This window comes from Sus scrofa, chromosome 2 (assembly GCF_054392235.1).
Source record: "Sus scrofa isolate SSC_HxYL_T2T_F1_AM1 chromosome 2, Sscrofa_HxYL_maternal_Yorkshire_Landrace_v2.0, whole genome shotgun sequence".
Taxonomy (NCBI): Eukaryota; Metazoa; Chordata; class Mammalia; order Artiodactyla; family Suidae; genus Sus; species Sus scrofa.
Genome location: NC_139384.1, coordinates 67,399,202 through 67,421,150, shown reverse-complemented (window position 1 = coordinate 67,421,150; position 21,949 = coordinate 67,399,202). Strand labels below are relative to the sequence as shown.

The 21,949-nt window shown below is 48.4% G+C and overlaps 2 protein-coding genes across 33 annotated transcripts in view; both read right to left on the bottom strand.

Annotated features, from left to right (window-relative positions):
• PBX4 (PBX homeobox 4) overlaps positions 1-14,590 on the bottom strand; it is a 60,223-nt gene extending 45,633 nt beyond the window's left edge. For 17 of the 26 annotated variants that reach the window (XR_014837378.1, XR_014837379.1, XR_014837380.1 and 14 more), the window contains exon 1: positions 14,058-14,590. Coding sequence is in view for 8 of the 26 variants with exons in the window: in XM_085012240.1 (XP_084868366.1) it covers positions 14,058-14,590 (533 nt within the window). In the remaining 18 variants the exon portion in view is untranslated. The remainder of the gene's footprint in view (positions 1-14,057) is intronic. The other 9 variants (XR_014837381.1, XM_085012243.1, XM_021083419.2 and 6 more) reach the window with 1 other exon arrangement.
• On the bottom strand, positions 1,291-21,700 carry LPAR2 (lysophosphatidic acid receptor 2). 7 transcript variants are annotated; one of them, XR_014834737.1, is made up of 5 exons: positions 21,233-21,470; positions 19,274-20,015; positions 17,540-18,320; positions 15,690-15,850; positions 1,291-1,642 (listed from the first exon to the last, which is right to left on the bottom strand). XR_014834737.1 is itself a non-coding variant. In XM_005654918.4 (3 exons), exons 2-3 carry the CDS (start codon positions 20,013-20,015, stop codon positions 18,007-18,009), a joined length of 1,056 nt encoding a protein of 351 aa, XP_005654975.1. In that variant the 5' UTR covers positions 21,651-21,700; the 3' UTR covers positions 17,417-18,006.
• Positions 21,701-21,949: the final 249 nt, after the last annotated feature.

The following is a 21,949-nucleotide window of genomic DNA, read 5'->3' as shown; positions in this document are numbered from 1 at the left end:
GGTAGCTGTGGAGGTGTGGGTTTGATCCCAGCATGGGGCAAGAGGTTAAAGGATCCAATAGTTGCGGCACCGGCTGAAGTTGGGGTTCAGATTCAGTCCCTGGCCCGGGAACTTCCATGGGCTGTGGGCGAAGCCATGAAATTTAAAAAAAAAAAGTGAGGTTAACTGCAATCTCAATGGTGTGTACATGTGCCAGAATGTCAGTGAACAACTTCAAAGAGTATTATGCCATTATTTTAACATTTACTGTTGTTATGATTTTAAACCCTGTAACACTGTCAACCAAGCATCCATTATTCTTTTTTTTTTTTTTTTTTGCCATGCCTGCAACATGCAGAATTTCCCGGGCCAGGGATGGAACCTAAGCCACAGCAGGAACAACGTCGAATCCATAACTGCTAGTCCACCAGGGAACTCCCAAGCATCCATTAGTAAAAGATGCTGCCAAGGACAGGTAATGTACCTGAAAATCAGTTAAGTTCACAATGGAAGTCAAATGTGATTAATATCACAAGAAAGGTAAAAAATATGCCACAATTCACTACTCTATTAATCTATGGGAAAATGTCCTCGTTTCCAAGTGCCTTCCAAATTCACCATGCAGCCCTGTGGGATGCCTTTCAAAAGGCTAGAGTCGGGGTGCAGGACTCAGATACAAGTCTCTGAACCCAAATATGAAAATGTTTATGGGGGATGAGATTTGGTTTTCTGTGACTCTAAAACCAAACGTTTATTATATAGTATATAGTATTTGATCATACAGGATATTATGCCAACATGTTTTCCTTCCATAGAAGTAGTATTGCCATTATTGAAAATGGACTCCAGTTAGAGCTTATCTTCTGTAAATGTAATTCTAAAAATACGAGGAGGGAGTTCCCCTTGTGCCATAGTAGGAAATGAATCTGACTGGTATCCATGAGGATGCAGGTTCAATTCCTGGTCCTGCTCAGTGGGTTAAGGACCTGGTGTTGCTGTGAGCTGTGGTATAGGTCATAGATTCGGCTCGGATCTGGCGTTGTGGCTGTGGCTGTGGCATAGGCCGGCAGTTGTAGCTCTGATTTCACCCCTAGTCTGGGAACTTCCATATGCTGCCAGTGAGGCCGTAAAAAAACAAAACAACATAAAAACAAAATGAACAAACAAACAAAAAACAAGGAAAGAGAATGATGTTGGCTGCTCTGCTTCCCTAAGGGACTCTAGGAATGTTTATTCCCAAGTGAGTTTCCTACTTATAAAACATCTTACTTTACAGTATTAAGCACCTTTTAACAAACACAAGATAATTTCACAGAATGTTTTTTGTGATTTATTATGAAAAGTAAACAAATGCCTACACTCTGAGCCTGTCCTTGGCTTAGAGGTGATCAAGCAGTTGACAGCAAACCATCAATGATTACATAAAATATGACAGACTGGTGAGTTCCCAGCATCACCAAAGTGGATGAATTAATTTACGTGACAGACACACCCTAAGGTGATGCTCACTGAGCATAATCCTCTCTCCTTGAGTTCAGGCAGAATCTGTGTCTTGAAACATGGCAAAGGTGATGGTATAGTCGATCCCATGGCTTTGTTACATTATCTATGACTCCACCTCGTGGACTGGGGACCATCACTGTTGTCCTTGAAGCCAGCTGCCCTGTTGTAAGAGAGCAGGTGGCGGGGAACTGCAGGCAGCCACTTGCAGCTGAAAGCAGACTCCCGCTGACAGCCCAGCAAGAAAAAAAGAACCTCGGTTCTATAACTGCAGGGAACTGAGTTCTGCCAACAACCCGGTGAGAATGCAAGGGGACCCTGAGCTTCAGATAGGAACCCAGACCAGCCAATACCTTGACTGCAGCCTTGTGAACCTCTGAGTAGAGAACCCAGCTCAGCTGTGCCCAGATTCCTACCCAGGGAAGCTGAGATCCTAAATGTATGTTGTTTTAGGGGGGAGGGGGAGAGAATGGGTTGGATTGGGAGTTTGGGGTTAATGGATGCAAACTGTTGCTTTTGGAATGGATTAGCAATGAGATCCTGCTGTGTAGCACTGAGAACTATGTCTAATTACTTATGACGGAGCATGAAAATGGGAGAAAAAAAGAATGTATACATGTAAATGTAACTGGGTCACTATGATGTACAATAGAAAAAAAATTGTATTGGGGAAATAACAAAAAATTTTTAAAAAATAAAAAAAAATTTAAAAAAATGTATGTTGTTTTAAACTGCTAGCTTTGTGATAATTTGTTACACAGCAACAGAGAGCCAAGACAACTGAACAGATTGTATTGTAAGCCCGTGAATAAGGGACTGTGGGGAGAAAAACAAAATCTGTGCTGGTGCCCCTAGCAAGTACATGACATGTTTTATCCAACAAAGTATCAGCCTGAAGACAAAATGTTAATGTTTATAAAGAGTAAAATTCCAATGAATGAGAAATAATAAATCCTTTAAATAGACTTCTGAAGATAATCTAAATTAAAAGGAAAGCAAAACAAAACAAAACAGTGAATATCCTTTTAAAACCAGTGCTCAAGCAAACCAATCTGTAACAAAACTATTGAGTCACATAGAATCATGCCCGAAAATGAAAGCATACAGCATTATCATCCTCTAACCCCACTTATTCAATATTTATATGACAAACATTTATTGGGGCACTACTATATACTGGTCACTGTTCACACAGTGGAGAAAGGAATGTGGGAATGAAGAGAACATAAGTCACATCCTGGCTTCTACCAACAGTATATTGCAGCTCTTGATTTTAGCTATAATTTGTTTTTCCAAATTATGGAACACTCTGCCTTCCTGAACAAGGAATCATTTTATTTTATTTATTTATTTTTGGAGTATTTGCTTATTTTTTATTAGCATATAAGCTGACTTACAATGTTATAGTAGTTTCAGGTATACACCATAGTGATTCAATATTTTTATAGCTTCTACTCCAAAGTTATCATAATATATTGACTATATTGGAGTTCCCACTGTGGCATAATCGCATCAGCAGCATCACTGGAGCACTGGGATATAGGTTCGATCCCCAGCCAGCACAGTGGGTTAAGGATCCAGTGTTGCCACCCATGCAGTGTAGGTTGCAACATGTAGCTGGGATCTGATACCTGGCCCAGGAACTCCATATGCCACAGGGCGGCCAAAAAAGAGAAAGAAAAAAAAAATTATATTCCCTGTGTTGTACATTATATCCTTGTAGCTTACTTATTTTATACCCAATAGTCTGTACCTTTTAACTTCCCTTCGCCTATTTAGCCTCTCCCCTCTGGTAACTACTAGTTTATTCTCTGTATCTGTGAGTCTGTTTCTGTTTTATTTTTTCAGATTCTGCATATAAGTGAAAAATACACTATTTATCTTTTCCTGTCTGACTTATTTCCTGAACAAGGTATCATTTCAAATTACTGAGAAATTTGATTTAGAAATATATTCAAATAGTGGTGGTGGATATACAACACTGAATGTACTTAGTGCCACCAAATTGTACACTGAAAATGGTTAAAATAGTTAATTTTATTTATGTAAAGTTTACTGAAATAAATAAAAAATGAGCTCCCCATATTTATTCCTACACAATTTTAATAGAAAGAAACTGTAAATAACCTAGATACTTTTTTTTTTTTTTTGTCTTTTTGTCTTTCCTAGGGTGGCACCCACGGCATATGGAGGTTCCTGGGCTAGGGGTCGAATTGGAGCTATAGCCTCCGGTCTATACGCCAGAGCCACAGCCACAGCAATGGGGGATCGGAGCTGTGTCTGCCATCTAGACCACAGCTCATGTCAATGCCGGATCCTTGACCCACAGAATGAGGCCAGGGATTGAACCCGCAACCTCATGGTTCCTAGTTGGATTCGTTAACCACTGAGCCATGACGGGAACTCCCCTAGATACTTATTAACAGAGGATTTGGAAAATAAATTGTGACATACCTATTAAAAAAAAAAAAAGTGTATTCAGAGATCTTAGCCCTGTGAAATAGTACTTCTTGAAAAAGTGTCCCCGAGAGTGACAATGATTCCAATATCTCAACAAAAGCTAAAATCTAATCCCCTTAACTATTGTCATTTCTAGAAGGATTATTTTAGCTGGCAGAAACTGTCAATAATATTATGCACCTCCTTGGAAACAGACATAGGTACAGAACAAAAATTTGAAGACATGTTGCCTACCCTGAGGAAATAAAACCTTGATGGAAAACCTAGAAATTCACAGAGGCTTTCAAACTCCAGAAAGGAATGCAGCCCAGGAGTCAGATGTCCCTGGCCTTTTACAATAAGCTTCTCTTTAAAAGTGAAACTGGAAGAATCAATCCGTAGTGGGTGCCATCAATTATCTAGTCATTCTAAAAACAAACCTACAAAAATCGAAACAAAAACAGCTAAGTAAATGGGGGTTGAGACTGTGTACTGTTACCCAGGAAACAAGGAATGTTAATTTAATACAACACAAGAAAAATTCTGCAGGACTTGAATAAAAGAGCAACCTTTAAATGAAATAAATTCAAGTCTGTGAAAAGCTCATTATAATGTCCTTATTTCCTAATTTGCCCGTGGATCGGTCACAATCAACACTACTGCTAAATTTCTTACTTGAAACCACAAAGATGGAGTTCCCACTGCAGCGCAGTGGAAACAAATCTGACTAGTATCAGTGGGTTGGGGATCTGGCACTGCTGTGAGCTGGGGTATAGGTTGCAGACACGGTTCCAATCCCTCATTGCTGTGGCTGTGGCACAGACCAGCAGCTATAGCTCCAATTCGACCCCTATCCTGGGAACCTCCATATGCCACAGGTGCAGCCTTAAAAAGCAAAAAACAAACAAACAAAACCCACAGAGATGAGACTCTCTCCTGAGTGGAAAGGTGAAATAACTTCTCACTGCTTGTTCCAATAAACTCAACCCCTTTGCAGGGCATTTGAGTCTCTTTACCAGAATCTCTCTGACCTCCCTCCTGTGCACTTGGGGAAGTTCTACCCTTCTGCCAAGATAAGACGCTGATAGGTTGGCCTGTCCCAGCCTGGATTCACTACTCCCTTCTCCATTCTGTTTTTTTTTTTTTTTCCCTCCATTCTGTTTAAAGCGTTTACCATGACTGGCCTGGGATTCACAAAGACCTCAACTTATTCATTTTAGAAATTCCAGGCCAGCATCAGCATACTTGGCACACTAACTGAGCAAAGATTTGTTGAACTGAAATGAAGGAAAGGTAGAAGCTGGAGAGGTCAAACTGGCAGAGCAGACACGAAGACTTTGAAGACAGAGCTTTGACTTAAGTGGAAGGGTCAAAAACTAGGGTGAAGAATTGCTGGGCTCCACAGTCAAAGATGGGAGCAGAAGTTAAAGGCACAGAGCTCAGCTGGGAGCCCCTCTTCTTGGTCTCTTTAGGGCCACACCCACAGTGGTCACTCATCCACTCTAGGAATGAAGGAAAAGTGGTAAGGGGCTTTATAATGCTACAATAAAAAGAGAGACAATCAAAAAGGATAAAGGCCAAAAGACACTAGATTTGGGCTGGAGGAAGGGATGAATAAAGGAGAAAGTTGTTTTCATAAGAATTAATACCAGTGAGTTCCCGTCATGGCTCAGTGGAAATGAATCTGACTAGTATCCATGAGGACAAAGGTTCAATCCCTGACCTCGCTCAGTGGGTTAAGGATCCAGCATTGCCATGAGCTGTGGTGTCGGTCACAGACGTGGAGGCTTGGAACCGGCGTTGCTGTGGCTATGGCGCAGGCTGGCGGCTACAGCTTCAATTCAACCTCTAGCCTGGAAACCTCCATATGACGTGAGTGGGGCCCTAAAAAAACCCCAAAAAACAAAACAGGATCCTGTAAATCATTGGAGTGCTCAATCTGAAAGTGAAATTAGTGTCTCAAGACATTTCTGAAGAATAGACAGTAGAGAGGAGCCCATGACTAATTGAGCTTTCTTCTTCTTTTTTTTTTTTTTTTTTGGCCATACCCTCAGCATATGGAAGTTCCCAGGCCAGGGACTGAAACCAAGCTGCAGCTGTGACTTATGCCATAGCTGTGGCAACACTAGATCCTTAACCCACTGCCGGGCCAGGGATTGAACCTCTGCTTCGGCAGTGACCTGAGCCCCTGCAAAGACAATGCCGAATCCATAACCCGTTGTGCCACAGTGGGAACTCCTAATTGAGATTTCTTCTGATGCAGGACCAATACCTTAGAAAGGCTGGAATACTTGGAGAAGTACTTATACAAGAAATAGAATAAACTTCATGCTCACTCCTTGCTTGGCAAGGACTTCAAGGCCATGCTCAATTAAACAGCACCTAAGGCAGGCAGTCACCCCACTGAGCCCCCCTTTGAAGGCTGAGAACCACAGCACATGCACTCTCGGCAATATGGAGGTACCCAGGCTAGGGGTTGAATCAGAGCTGTAGCTGCCAGCCTACACCACAGCTCACAGCAACGCTGGATCCTTAACCCACTGAGTGAGGCCAGGGATTGAACCTGCATCTTCATGGATGCTAGTCAGATTCATTTCTGCAGAGCCACAACCGGAACTTCCACACCACATGCTTTCATGCGCCACGCCTTCCCTGCACACGTGACAGCCCCAGCCTGGAAAGCTGTTCCTTCTCTGCCTAGGCAAAGACTCCTTCAGACCACAGTCATCTCCTAGACTCGTCTGTCTTTCAGCCTTGACTTCAGCTGATTCTAGTGTCCCATGGTACACACTGAGCAAGCTCTCATCCTGCTGAGAGGGAGTCTCCTTTGCCCTGGCTGATTCTTCATCACCCTCTCTCTACTCATTCTCCAGTGTGTGATTCTCCTGAACGGTGAGCTTTTGGGACTCAATGCTGCATCCCCGACCTGGCATAAAATGAAGGTCTACTGAGCACCTGAGATTAAATTCATGAGAATGAACTTTATTTTTTTGGGGGGGGGTTTCACTTTTTTCTTTTAATTTAAGTATAGTTGATTTACAATTCTGTATTAGTTTCAGGTGTACAGCAAAGTGATTCATATGTACATATTATACATACATACATATAGTATATATATATGCTTTTTCTTTTCTTTTTTTGTCTTTTTGCCTTTTCTAGGGCTGCTCCCTCGGTATATGGAGGTTCCCAGGCTAGGGGTCCAGTTGGAGCTGTAGCCACCAGCCTACACCAGAGCCACAGCAACGTGGGATCTGAGCCATGTCTGGGACCTACAACAGCTCACAGCAACGCCAGATCCTTTACCCACTGAGCGACACCAGGGATCGATCCCGCAACCTCATGGTTCCTAGTCAGATACGTTAACCACTGAGCCACGACAGGAACTCTTCTTTTTCTTTTCTTTCTTTCTTTTTTTTTTTTTTTTTTTTTTGTCTTTTGTCTTTTGTTGTTGTTGTTGTTGTTGCTATTTCTTGGGCCGCTCCTGCGGCATATGGAGGTTCCCAGGCTAGGGGTTGAATCGGAGCTGTAGCCACCGGCCTACGCCAGAGCCACAGAACGCGGGATCCGAGCCGCGTCTGCAACCTACACCACAGCTCACGGCAACGCCGGATCGTTAACCCACTGAGCAAAGTCAGGGATCGAACCCGCAACCTCATGGTTCCTAGTCGGATTCGTTAACCACTGCGCCACGACGGGAACTCCCTCTTTTTCTTTTTTTAATGGCTGCACCTGCAGCATACCTGGGCTAGGGGTGGAATCAGGGCTGTAGCTGCCAGCCTATGTCACAGCCACAGCAACGCTGGATCTGAGCCACAACTGTGACCTGTGCTACAGCTTGCAGCCAATGCCAGATCCTTAACCCACTAAGCAAGACCAGGCATCAAACCCACATCCTCCTGGACACTATGTCAAGTTCTTAACTTGCTGAGCCACAACAGGAACTCCTATATATGCTTTTTCAGATTCTTTTCCCTTATAAGTTATGACAAAATTTTGAGTATAGTTCCCTGGGCTTTATAGTAGGTCCTTGTTCGCTATTTATAGATGTGTGTATATATTAATCTCAAACTCCTAATTTGTCCCTCCCCTACTCTCTTTTCCCTTGGGTGGCCATTAACTTATTTTCTATGGAGAATGTACTTTAAAAAACATCTTCTGAAGCTTTAGTCCAACTGTCTAACCTCCCACAGCACTGGATCACCTCCCAGCTCCCCTGAGCTGGAAGTAATGTCATGTCCCAGGAAGCCCCTGGGAGCTCTGCAGAAAGCAGGGAGGGCGGCAGGTCAGCATAAGCATTCAAGAGAATAAGGCCAAATCTCCACCAGCCACCCCCTAGCTGTCTGACCTCAGGCAAGTTCTTACTCATTCAGGTCCAGTTCCTCATCTAAGAAACTCAGTGAAACAACCCACTTCCTAGGGTTACTGGGAGGCTTAAATGAGAGAAATCATGGCTGCTGCTGTCATCATCAACCACTGAATTCTGACAGAGGCTCTCAGTAACTGTCCCTTAAATGACTGAGTGGTACCTGTTAATTTACTAAACTTTTCTGAAATATTCTGCATGTTGTTTTACTTACTGATAAAACCACTTCAAAAGGATTTTTTCTGTGATCCTAGATAGCTTCAGGAAATCATTTTAAAACCGACCCAATCCAACTCTTAGGAAAAGTACATCAAGAACAGCAAAGACTTTCCTTTGGCACTAGACCAAGCCAAGCTAAGCATGCTAACCCAGGGGCAAAAATAAAACCTGCAAGCAGGCTAAGAAGGCAGACTGCCAGGCACCAAGTTGAATGGTATCTACAGAACCTCCTTAAGAGTGATGAAAAGAAAAATTTCAGCTCAAAGATTCTACTTCCTGGGTTTAGACTAATAGATCCCCTCATGCTAATGCTGTCTAGCTTTAGGAAATCCCAACCATAAATTCCTTTTCTGACTCCTTGCATTCTTTGATGGGTGTGCTGAAAGCTAAATGCTCACTGATATGTATTAACATGTATACTTCTATTTTTTCTTTCTTTTCTTTCCTTCTTTCTTTTCTTTTCTTTTTTTTTTTTTGTATTTTTAGGGCTGCACTGGCAGCATATGGAGGTTCCTAGGCTAGGGGTTGAATCAGAGCTGTAGCTGCTGGCCTACACCACAGCCACAGCCACATGGGATATGAACCATGTCTGTGACCTACACCACAGTTCATGGCAACGCCAGATCCTTTAACCCACTGAGCAAGGCCAGGGATCGAACCTGCGTCCTCACGGATGCTAGTCAGATTCGTTTGCACTGAGCCACAACAGGAACTCCAACGTGCATACTTCTAAGGACCCACATTCCCATAGTTAGTATTCCAGAAGTACTGATTGAGGGGCATACCATACAGTTGACAGTGTGTGCCTTGTTATTTTGGTTCTAAGGGTAGTCAAATTATGTCATCAACTCCCTTTAATATTCGGAATCAAATCCATATTATAAGTAAAGTCTGAAGAAATACTAGAGGAATTAAGAAAGCCATCCAAATTTCTACTAGTAGAAAATACCTAACAAGTCATATATGTAAAAATCAAATTTAAAAAAGTTCAGAAAAATCTTTTTTTTTTCCTAAAGGAAAGCTATGAAAACCTTAATTGTACTATGTGCTCTACTGCCTAAAAGCCAACTTATAAATATAATCTTTTTGGAGTTCCCATTGTGGCTCAGCGGAAACAGATACGACTAGTATTCATGAGGACTAAGGTTCAATCCCTGGCCTTGCTCAGTGGACTAAGGATCCAGCATTGCTATGAGCTGTGGTGTAGGTTACAGATGAGGCTCTGATCTGGCATTACTGTGGCTGTGGTGTAGGCCAGCAGCTGCAGCTCCAGTTTGACCCATAGCCTGGGAACCTCCACATGCCTCGGATGCAGACCTAAAAAGCAAAAAAGAAAGAAAAAAAAAAGAAAAAAAATTTCCATTTGTCAAATTAACCATCTACTAGGTAAACTGATTCATGAACACTGAAATAATGACACACTATCACACCCCCTTTTTTTTTGCTTTTTTAAGACCGTGCCTGTGGCATTTGGAAGTTTGCAGGCTAGGGGTACATATAATAGGAGCTATAGCTACCTGCCTATACCATAGCCACAGGAAAAGCTCAGGGTGACCTACACCACAGCTACAGCAATGCTGGATCCTTTAACCCACTGTGCCAGGCCAGGGATGGAACCCACATCCTCACAGAGATGTTGGGTCCTTAACCTGCTGAGCCACAGTAGGAACTCCCAAGTCTACCAGGTTTTGATGAATGGCAGCTTCCGGGCTCCAGGGCACCTAACACCTAAGGATTCTCAAAGGTGTGGTACACAAACATGCTGTGGGGGTGGTGGGGGTGGGGAGGAGACCCAGAGCTTGTACTAGATTTTCGAAACTACCCATGATCCAAATACTGGTTAAGAACTCTGGGAGTTCTTGTTGTGGCTCAGTGGTTAACGAATCTGACTAGCATCAATGAGGACACAGGTTCGATCCCTGGACTTGCTCAGTGGGTTAAGGATCCAGCCGTTGCCGTGAGCTGTGGTTGCAGACTCGGCATGGACCCTGTGTTGCTGTGGCTGTAGGCCAGCTACAGCTCCAATTTGACTCCTAGCTTGGGAACCTCCATGTGCCGCGGGTGTGGCCCAAAAAAGCAAAAAAAGAACTCTGAGAGAAGAACTTTGGAGCCTGACAATCCTGACAGAGCCCTTAAACCTCTCTGATAATCTCATAAACATCTCATAAAGGTAGTCAAAAGAAACAAATGAAAAAAAAATACGTAAAGTTCGAAATGTAAAATTTATTATTATAAACAAAAATCAGGCTATGCATGATAGAGCAACATAATCAGAAAATCCTTGGCAAATGAGAGAAAAATTTCTGCCTTCCTGGCCCCATGTAAGAAATGAAGGAGAATGTGATCAGTAAAACGTCCAAATGGGAAAAGCCCTCTTCTCCAGGAAAAGCTCAGAGTGTTGCCAAAGAAGGTCAGAAGATCATTCAAAGAGACTGGTTAGGAGTTCCCGTTGTGGCGCAGTGGTTACGAATCCGACCAGGAACCATGAGGTTGTGGGTTCAATCCCTGCCCTTGCTCAGTGGGTTAATTGATCTGGCATTGCCGTGGCTCAGATCCCTGAGATGAAAAATTCTTTCCTGCTAGCCAGGTGAGCTAAACTGACTCCAGGGGCTATGAAGGGGTCAGCAGGGCACAGAGAGGGGGCCAGGTCAGAAAGACTTGTAAATGCCTCACCCAGTAGGCTGAGCAGGAAAGACACAATCTACTTCTCCACCCAGGTTGCTAATCTACCAGGCTGCAGCGTTTACAGAGAGGAAAAGACCCACCCAAGCTGTGTTTTCTCCAGGGTAGAGTAAGTGGCCCACCTGAAGATTAAAGACTGTTGTTGGCACTTGGGTGACTTTATGGGCCTTGAATTTATCTAAAGGCTAAGCAAGAAGTGGGGCAGATTTGAAGTTTCTCAAGTTTCAGAATAAAAAGCTCCAGGGGTCGTAAACCAGGAACCAGTGACCCAATAGCTATGTTGTCAAGCAAGGATAAAGCCCCACTATTTAGTTTATTAGCCTTAAAAAAAAAAAGAGGAGTTCCCGTCGTGGCGCAGTGGTTAACGAATCCGACTAGGAACCATGAGGTTGCGGGTTCGATCTCTGCCCTTGCTCAGTGGGTTAACGATCTGGCGTTGCCATGAGCTGTGGTGTAGGTCGCAGACACGGCTCGGATCTCGTGTTGCTGTGGCTCTGGTGTAGGCTGGCAGCTACATCTCCGATTAGACTCCTAGCCTGGGAGCCTCCACATGCTGCGGGAGCGGCCCAAGAAATGGCAAAAAGACAAAAAAAAAAAAAAAAAGAAAGAAAGAAAGAAAAAAGAGTTCTCTTTGAGAATAGCAAGAAGAGGTGACTGACTGCATTCCATTCTAAAGCCTATCTAGGGAAGTCTAGAATCTTAAGAGATTGCTACAAGAAAAAAGGACCAGCCTCAGGGCTGTGCTGGAGTGATTCGTTCTTGAGGAAGGTCACATCTGAGCAGAGCTCACTCCTTAAGCAGCTCCCATCCTAGGACAGAAGGAACACAGGTACCTTCACAAGCACCCAAAGCACTGCCTCTGTGGTTCCTGGGTGTGAAGAGCCCATTTTCCTACTCCCCTAGCTCCTACCATTCCTTCCAGAAGGTAAGTGTCACAAAATTTTACTGAATGCCAGGTGCCAGGCATTGTGCACAGCCCTGGGAATACAAAGGAAAGCATAGCAAAGCCCTTGTTCTCAGACTGGTCAAGCAGACAGGGCATCACCCTCTGCTGGCCCAGATCATATGTGCCAAGAACTACTCATCACATCTATTATTGTTATTACTATTATTACTATTATTTTGCTTTTTAGGGCCACACCCATGGCATATGGAAGTTCCCAGGCTATGGAGTGAATTGGAGCTGCAGCTGCTGACCTACGCCACAGCCACAGCAACATGGGATCTGAGCCTCATCTGCGACCTACATCACAGCTCATGGCAACGCCAAATCTTTAACCCACTGAGTGAGGCCAGGGATTGAACCTACATCCTCATGGATGCTAGTTGGGTTCATTACTGCTGAGCCATGACGGGAACTTCCCAGTGCACCTATTATGAAAATTACTTATAAGTTAGTCTCCCACACACCCTGAGTTACTTCTGAATGTGCTCTGAGAGGGCAGAGAATATCTTAGCCATCTTGGTTTCTGTAGCAGCACCCAGCACCATGCTCTAGTGGGGGTGAGGGTGGGGATGGGGGTGGGGGTGTGACACTCTTAACTTTCCAGAGAGAGGCCATAAAACTACAGAAATAGTTGACATTCCACAAGAAGCAAAGGAAAGAGTGTTTGAAGAATGAATGCAGGTCATATACAGATTTTACTTTGCCTCCTCCTTTTTTTGGGGCTGCTGTTCACCTGGCTTTGCAAGCCCTCCTCACTAGAAGTTTCTAAGAGGCATAGTCCACACCATCAGACCCTAGTCCCATCTACCTGGATCATCCCTTACACCCAAACAGGTCCCATTCCACAAGGCCTTGTCCTCCAAAAGGAGGTCATTCAGTGCTTTCTTTCTTTCTAATAATTCAAACAGGTTCCAAGCACAGTGGGGTGCTCTGTGAAGCCCATTCTACTAATCCTGGCTCACTAACAAGTGGTGGGTGGGGGTCAGTGAGACAGGTGGTCTTAAAACCCCTGTTTTTCCCACTGCAACTGAAATAAAATCCAAACCCTTTCCTGAGACTTGCAGGCTCCATGTGATTCAGTTCCAGACTCTCTCCACTCTACAGGACTTTCTGTCCCTTGGCTCTCCTTTCTTTCTGCCCTTCCCACCTTGGCGCCTCTCTGAAGGTGCTGTGCCCTCTCCACCTGGCTTCCTACAGCTTACCATCCCTTTACTTAAAGCTGTTCTCACAACTTACACTTATTTTTGCTACTTACTTTTTCTTCCTCAAACCATGAGCTTGAGAGCAGTGACTATGTCAGCATCCAGCTTGGTGCCCTGCACTTAGGGTCTAATTAATATTTGCCAAATTAATAAAAAAAAAAGGGGTCCTCCATTTCCCCCACTAACCTTTTGTTTTGGGTGGTTCCCACACCAAATCACCTCATCTCTTCATTCCTGAATCCCATTTCCCACAACTCATTCTCCATTACCTACCCTCCCAAACTTTCCATCCTCATAAATCCCACTGATCCATTTCCTCGTTCATCCTTCACAAATCGCATGTGCGCCCATTTCTTAGCCCTAACACTCCCTCCCCAACACTCCTCTTCCCCCTTACATTCCATAAACTTTCCATCCACAAACTCCCCCTCGCCCCAAGACAAACGCCTAAAACCCATCACCCACTGCTTAGCTCCATAAGCTCCCTTTCAATCCGTTTCATTTTAACCGGGTACATCCCTTTGGCCTCAGAGCCAAAGGACCTTTCCGTCCTCCTCAAGCCCTCCCCCCTCCACATGTGCCCTCCCTCTCTACGCCCAGAGACTCACCCCATCTCTCACCCTGCACCCTCCTCACCCCTCACGGCCCCAGCCATCCCAGCCCTGGCCCTTCCGCCCGCCCCCTCAATAAGCGACTTTAGGTGACTCCCGCCCAGCCCGCGCAGCACCTGGCCTGCGCCTCGTCCAGGCTCTGGTCGGTGATGGCCATGATCTGTTGCAGGACATCGGCCGTGTCGGAGTCCGGCGGGGGCGAGGGCGGCGGGCGGCGCGGGGCGGAGGGCGGCGGCGGGGGGTGCGAGGGGTGCTGCTGGGCGTCCATGAGCTGCGGGGCCGGGCCGGCACCTAACCAGTAGCCGCCGAGGTTAGAGAGCTCGCGCGGGCGCCCTAACCAACTGCTGCAGTCTGTGAGCCGCGCGCGCGGGCTTAGGCCCCGCCCACCGCCGCCTCCAGCCAACCGCAGCCAGCCCGGCGACGGCGCCCCACCCCAGGGACCCGCCCTACCATCGCCGCCAGCCAACAGCCGCGGGCCAAGCCGTCGCGCCCCGCGCACGAGTACTCCCCTAACTGCCCCTCTCAACCACCCAGGACATTTTTGGGGGGTTGCCAAGGCAACGACGCTTTCCACTCCCACCTTCCTCCAGGCCCCGAGAGCGCAACGTTGGCTTTGCTCTTCCTCAGAGACCCCCCCCACTTCCCACATCTCTGCCTCCTATACTCCCTCAGAGCAACCATTCCTGCTCAGAGACACTTCTCACAACCCCCGCAGCTCCTGAGAGCCCTCCTTTCCCAGAGAGCCCCAACATCCTAGAGGCCCTCAACTCTCCTCAGAGCCCCTACTCCTTGGGGACCTCACTTCTCAGGGCGCCTCTCTCCCCCAACTCTTCCTCACAGGCTGCCATGTCTCAGAGCACCTCACTCCTCACGGATCTGCACATCTTAGAGTCTTAACTTCTCAGGCCACCCCTCTTCCTCCAAGACACCCCTTCCTTCTCAGACTGCACCCGCCATTCCTCTCAGAGCCCCATCAACACCCCTCATTCATCTTCGGAAGCCCTGAGCCCCAGATACCTCCTCAGTCAGCTAATGCTCCCCTCAGCCTCAGTCCCGTCAGGTGGGTGACTTGGGCTCCTGGCCTCCTAGCTCCCCCTCCCCTGCCCCTAGTGTTCCATTTTCCATTGGTTGGGGGTGGGCATGGGAACGGGTATGATGAAGGTGACTGGGAGGTTAGAACTGAGTCATGTTCTCAGCTGCAAAAGTCAATTCTATTCATTTTCCAAGGTCCAGCTTAAGAATGACCTCACTTATTTGTTCATTCTTTTGCTCTACAGCATATTCTACTAGCACATGAAGGATGCTTTCTGATGACCTACACTTGGATGTACCCCAAATCAGAGGGAATCTTCACAGGCCTTTGTTTTTAGTTGTTAGGACTTCTGGCATCAGGGAAGGATTCTTGTGCAAGAGAAAAGGAACAGATCGGGCATAAATCATTTCTCCAAAGACACAGGACCTCCTAGAGCCTATCTGCTCTGAAGACAGAGTCCAGATGCAGGCTCATAAAAGGACCTCAACTTCCTGGGAACCCTTCAAGACAGGGTCCATATTCTTCCCATTGCTGTTGGAGAGGAAATGCAAACTCCAAACGGTATGACTGGATTTGGGCACTCCAAAGGGACTAGAAATGACTGATGTGGGCTAGTATAAGAACAATACAGTAAGCTCCCTAATAAAGGAAACCGGACACTTGGCCCCAGTGACATGAAGTACTCGAACATGTGGGGAGCATGGAGAGCTGGTACCTTGTACAAAAGGTCAGCCACTAGTGCAGGACCACACAGGAGGCCTGAAAAGTAGTAGATAATTTTAGCATCTGTCACAGAACAGTGGTTGGAGGAGAGGTTGAAAGCTTCAGGGACTATATGAGACAAAAACTTGAAGTCATCTGGTGGACAGGAGAGACCTACAAGAGAAGAAAAAAACTGATGGGACAAGATCTCAAAGGAAACCAGGGGAGTTCAGGTTCAAAGATTCTGATGCAAGAGCAGCCAACTCAGAGAAGGTGAAACAGGTAAGCTTTGAAGACCATGGGGCTCCCACCCCATAGGAAGTGCTTGGCTGTCTTGGCACTCAAAGTGATACTTCTGTCCAACAGGCCCAGAGCTCCATGGAGACAAGGACTGTGTCTTTCACAGGTGTGTGTCCATCCACGTGGTGGAAAGTGCTGGACTGGGTCATTTCTTCTGGAGATTCAGGGCCCAGGCCCAAGAAGCCAGGCTTCCTACCTTGAACCTAGTACCCCAGTTCATTTTTTCTTTCTTTCTTTTTTTTTTTTTTTTTTTTTTTTGCCTTTTCTAGGGCCACACCTGCGGCATAAGGAGGTTCCCAGGCCAAGGGTCTAATCGGAGCTGTAGCCACCAGCCTACACGAGAGCTATAGCAACATGGGATCTGAGCCACGTCTGCGACCTACACCACAGCTCACAGCAACGCCAGAACCTTAACCCACTGAGTGAGGCCAGGGATCAAACCCGCAACCTCATGCTTCCTAGTTGGACTCATTAACCACTGAGCCAAGATGGGAACTCCCCCCACTTCATTCTTGTCTCCTCACAGAGCTACTGTAGGGCAGGGGGTTTTCCTAAAGGGAAACCCAGCCCCATTTAATATAGAGAGACTAACATGTTTTTGATTCTTTTGCAATGCATGCTTTAGTAGTTTAAGAATTTGGCCTCTAATGGGAGGCTTGTGTTAAAATTCTGGCTAGGTGTGGGAGCAGAGAATTTAGATCCTGATTTACTCTGTGCCTAGCAGAGTGCCTCTATAAGCATCTGAGAGGGGGCTTGATGTAGGTCCGGCACATCTGAAGCTTTGGGGTGAAGTGCGGAAAGCCAGGCTGAGCTTGTGACCAAATCTGGACTTAAATCCTTTCCCCAGGGGCCTCTCTAGTCCCTTGATGCATCTCTGTGCCCTTTCGAAGCTATGTAACCACAAGCCAGATCTCAACTTCTTTGAGCCACTGTTGTCACTTGAAAAAATATATAATACCTATGCCAGAAGATGCAGGTTGTGATTAAATAATGCACCGAAAATGCTCCCTTACCAGGCACATCAGAGGAGCTTGAGAAATGGCGACTCTAAAATCTTGCACACTACTACTCCTAGCCGACAGGTGTGAATGTAGGTGGTGGAGTGGGTAATGGGATGGGCTCACCTGACTCTTTAACAATCTGCACTCAGATAAAGGGGCAGGCAGGACAGAGAGAGTTCACATGGGCCAGAGACCACTCTGGGCTCCAGAGGATGGAGACAAGACGAAGGCAGGGGAACAAGTGGAGGAGACAGAGGGAACAGATGCAAGATTCCAACCAGAGAGGTAGAGCAACAGCCATGCAGAGACTAAAGGGGAATGAGAACTAAGCCAAGAAGATACCATGTTGAAGGATCCCAGCTCAGCCTGTCCTGAGCGGAAAAATTCTGGGACACAGGGACAGTAAAACCAAGTTGACAACAGAAAATGCTTGGGAGACTTCAGAGCAGAAAGAAAGATTTACTCTTTTACTCCCTTCATAGACCTCCTCAATTCTAATGGGGATAGGCAAGACCCCCTGGAGGCTGTGAGGGGTCTTAAACCTTTCCCAGATCACACTCACCACTCCACAGTCTGTGCCCCCTAAACCACCAGCCTCAGGCAGATGGGGCACCTGCAGTCCATCCTTATTACCCTGTTGCACTGGGCAGCGTGGCCTGGGAGAGTCCTCATCTCTCCCACCTTTATTACCCGCACCACCATGGACAAGGAAGCAGTCCACAGAGTTTACCAGGGATGTGTGGTAAAAACAGAAAAGTGTCTGTTAAAAAGCCCTACAGCCTGAGATGACTGAAGGGCCATATTCCTGCACCCATTCAACTCTTTCCTGGGTGCTTACATGACTCCAATCTCTAGGCCTAAGACAGGCCCAGTTGCGGGTCTGGGTGGGACAGGCAGTGGTTTCGTGCCATGTCAGACTGAGGGTCTGCCTTAAGTCTGGCCTGCAGATTGGGTAGAGCCAGGTGCAGCCACAGGTGGCCAGGGGCAGCGATCTGGCATTTGCTCTATCCTGCCGAAGTCCAAGGTTAGCTAAAGGGTGGAGTCCATCAGGGGATGGCCATTCTCAGGAAGCATGATGCGAGTGCTTGTGCCTGTCTGGGTGGAGGGTGTGTAGCGAACAGACTTGTGGTCAGACTGGCGGAGGCACAGACAGCAGAGGAGGCGGCGGAAGGTGCGGCGCATCTCAGCATCACGGCATGAGTACACCACGGCGTTGACCAGTGAGTTGGCCTCTGCTAAGAGTAGGAAATACTTCTCCACAGCCAAGACGTTGCAAGACTTGCAGCCCAGACCATCCAGGAGAAGCACAACCTGGCCTGGCGTCCAGCAGATGACGAATGCTCCTGTGGGATGGATCCTGACATGAGCAGGGCCAGCTGTTGCAACAGCTTAGAGCTGGGGGCGGTCTATAGAGCTGGGGCGACAGTTGTGCAACTTGTAGGGAAAAGCTGCCTGTCTCGCTTCCTGTGCAGAGGGCTGAGGCAGAACTAAGAGGGGTTATCTTTCTCTGATTTGATGCATGGTGGACAAGACCCTGGATGTTTCTACATGGAGATTTATTCTCTGGGAGAAAGCATGTCACCATGGGACCAGCCCTTTACTTGGTGGGATTAAAGGAATGGTTGGCCAAGAGCTGTTTTTTGTCCCTTGAGGGTGGTGTGTGTGCCTCCTCGACCCAGACTATTCTACATTCAGCAGCCAGATTGGCCTCATTACTGCTAGCTAAGAACTCCTTTTTTTTTTTTTTTTTTTTTTTTTTTTTTTGCTTTTTAGGGCTACACCTGCAGCATATGGAGGGTCCAAGGCTAGGGGTCTAATCGGAGCTACAACTGCCAGCCTACACCACAGCCACAGCAACGCCAGATCCGAGCTGTGTCTGTGACCTACACCACAGCTCATGGCAACGCTGGATCCTTAACCTGGTGAGGCCACTGAGCAAGGCACGGGATCGAACCTACAACCTCATGGTTCCTAGTTGGATTTGTTTCTGCTGTGCCATGACAGGAACTCCAGGCTAAGAACTCTTAATGGCTTCCCATGGAACTCAGAACAAAATCTGACTTCTATCTGTGCCCTTCGAGGCCGTGCTGAAGACCAGTCACGTGGGCTTCTCCCCTCTTTAGAAGTGCTGGGTTGGTCCTATTTGGGGGGCTCTCACCTTCTGTTCCTCTGCCTGGAACTCTTCCCTTCCCCAGCATTCAGGTCTCTACTCAGGTATCACCTCCTTGGAGGACACCCCTCACATTATGCTCTATGAAGTCTTGCAGGAGTTGGGGGGAAGCAGGGTGCCACTTACCCAGAATGATGACAACAGTCTTGACCAGGCTGAGTGTGGTTTCACGGTAGCGGGGATGGCAGCTGACATGCTCTGCCATGCGCTGCACCCGCCGCCTCACATAGAAGAAAATGCGAGTGTAGACAGCCACCATGAGCAGGAAGACAAGCAAGCTGGACAGGGCCCAGACGGCCAGGTAGGAGCGGCTGAGCAGGGGGGCCATGCGTGAGCAGCGGTCCAGGGCACAGAGGCAGTGCCAGGAGTGGGCAGGCAGCAGCCCTAGGCCCAGCGCAGCCACCCACACGCCCACGATGAGCATGATGACCCGGCCTCGTGGTAGGCGGCTATGCAGCTGCACGGCCATCACACTTCGGTGACGCTCCACAGCAATGGCCAGAAGTGTAGCCACAGATGCCGTCAGGCTTGTATCCAACAGGCCCTGCCGCAAGAACCAGCCCTGAAGTGAGAGCCGGGCTGTGCGTGGGCCTGTGTGGAACATGAGGAAGAGGTAGGCTACACCTGCAAAGAGGTCGGCTGCAGCCAGGTTGCCCAGCAGGTAGTAAATAGGCTGGTGGAAACGGCGGTTGGAGGCGATGGCTGCGATGACTAGCAGGTTGGTCAGCAGAACCAGCACACTGACAGTCAGCCCCAGTGCCACCACAACCACATCTTTAGGCCGCCAGTGGGAGCTGAGCTCTTTGCCGCTGTTGTTATAGAAGAAGCCGATGGTCTCATTGTAGTAGCACTGGCCCATGGTGACCATCTGGGGGCAGAGAGGGAAAGATCAGTACAGGCAGTCTTTGTTGGAAGGACACAGGAGGGAAGAGCAGTCAGAAGAGTTAAGACAGGAAGGTCAAGGGTATCAAACTCAGATCCTTCAGGGCAAAGTGGCAGTGATGGGGACAAGGGTGACCATGAGTTGTGGGGTGAGGTTGGGCAGCCCTTGCCTAATTACTAATAAGATTCTTATAAAGATATATCCCAAATCAAACGACTGCTTGCTTTTTTTTTTTTTGTCTTTTGTCTTTTTTAGGGCCACATCCAGGGCACATGGAGGTTCCCAGGCTAGGGTCTAATCGGAGCTGTATACCACAGCCATAGCAACGTGGGATCTGAGCCGCGTCTGCCACCTACACCACACCTCACGGCAACGCTGAATCCTTAACCCACTGAGTGAGGCCAGGGATCGAACCAGCAACCTCAGGGTTCCTAGTCGAATTTGTTTCCACCCCGCACCACGACAGGAACTCCTGTTTTTTGCTTTTTTAATTAAAGAAGCAAAACAAATCTCATTTGCCCACGCAGTGCCAATCTGTAAACAATCTCTATTGGGGGCGGGAGCAGTTAGGGTAGGACAAAGGGGCGTGAGCTGTGAAAGTAGGCAAGGGCGGGTCAGTTTGGTGCTGGGATTAGTGCAGGGAGCAAAGCCCAGGGGGCGTGTGTGCACAGGGTGGGGCCATTGCTTGGCGGTCGGTGCTGGGGCGTGGAGGTGAACCCGGCTGTTAGATGGGGCAGTAAGGCAGCCCCATAACTTGGCCGGCGGCTTTGGGCGCGAGTGTTCTCGAAGCGGGCGGGACACCAGGACGTTCCGGGTGGGACCCTGGCGGCCTCTGGGACAAAAGGGGAGGTCGGGAAGGCTACAGCTGGCGGGGCCACCTGGAGCCCCCAGGCTGGGGGAGGAGCAGGAGGGAGAAGAGGGGGCGGCTCCCGGGCCCGCAGGCACGTGCCGCGCCCTCCCGGGTCCCCGCGCCCTCCCTCCCGGGTCCATGCTGGCCTCACCTGGGCCGCCCGTCACGCCGCAGATGGGGCGGCCTCGAGCCCGAGACCCATGGCCAGGAGACCACGGCGGGAGCAGAGGAGAGTCTGGCTGCGCTGGGCACTAGCGACCAAAAGAGCGCGGGAGGCGGGGTCCCACCGCCCCGCCCCAGCCGCAGTGCCCCGCCCCCACCACCTAGGTGAGCCCCGCCCTGTCCCCAACACCTGAGGCAGCCCAGCTTCCGCTGCGCAGCGAGGACAGGGTCTCCCGGAACCGCAGATCCCTCATTTCCTCTCCGCTTCGCGGCCCCTCAGTCGCCCCTCTCCACTTCCGGCGCGGGACCCCCACCCCCAGTCCCGGCACACCTCACGTGCCCGCAGTTTTGGGCCTTCGCGGGGCTGAGTCACTCGCTGCCCGAGAATTCCCGCCGTGACCTGGTGCCGCCGGGGCCCACCTCCGGGTGGTCTCAGGGTCCGCGCCCCCGCCCCGTCCCCACCCCGCCGGCTCCCTCGCGTCCAATCCGTCGCCGAGTTCCAAGCCACGCCCTGATCCGACCCGGCTCCCACCGCCCGGACCCCAGCCCCGCCTCAGCTTTGCCGGCTCAGAGCAACCGCGGGCCTCAGCCTCCCTTGCCCCGCGGACCTCTCTGGCCTCAGCTGACTGTCCGGCCGCACTCCAGTTTCTCGAAATCCCGCCCCCAGCAGTGCTGTTCTCTGCCTGGCCCACGCCTGTGGCGGCCCTGGACTCCCACGGCCCAGAGCACACAGCCCTATTGTCCCGGTTATCTGCACTTTGTTATATTTGTTTGATTATGGGGACGCAGAACTCTGGGAGGGCTGGCCTGGTGTGACTCAGCCAGGTGCCCAAGCCCAGCCTCTACTGCTTGGAGGTGCTCAAGAGTGTTCTGAAATGAAAAAATGGGGGATTTGTTTTCCCTGGTG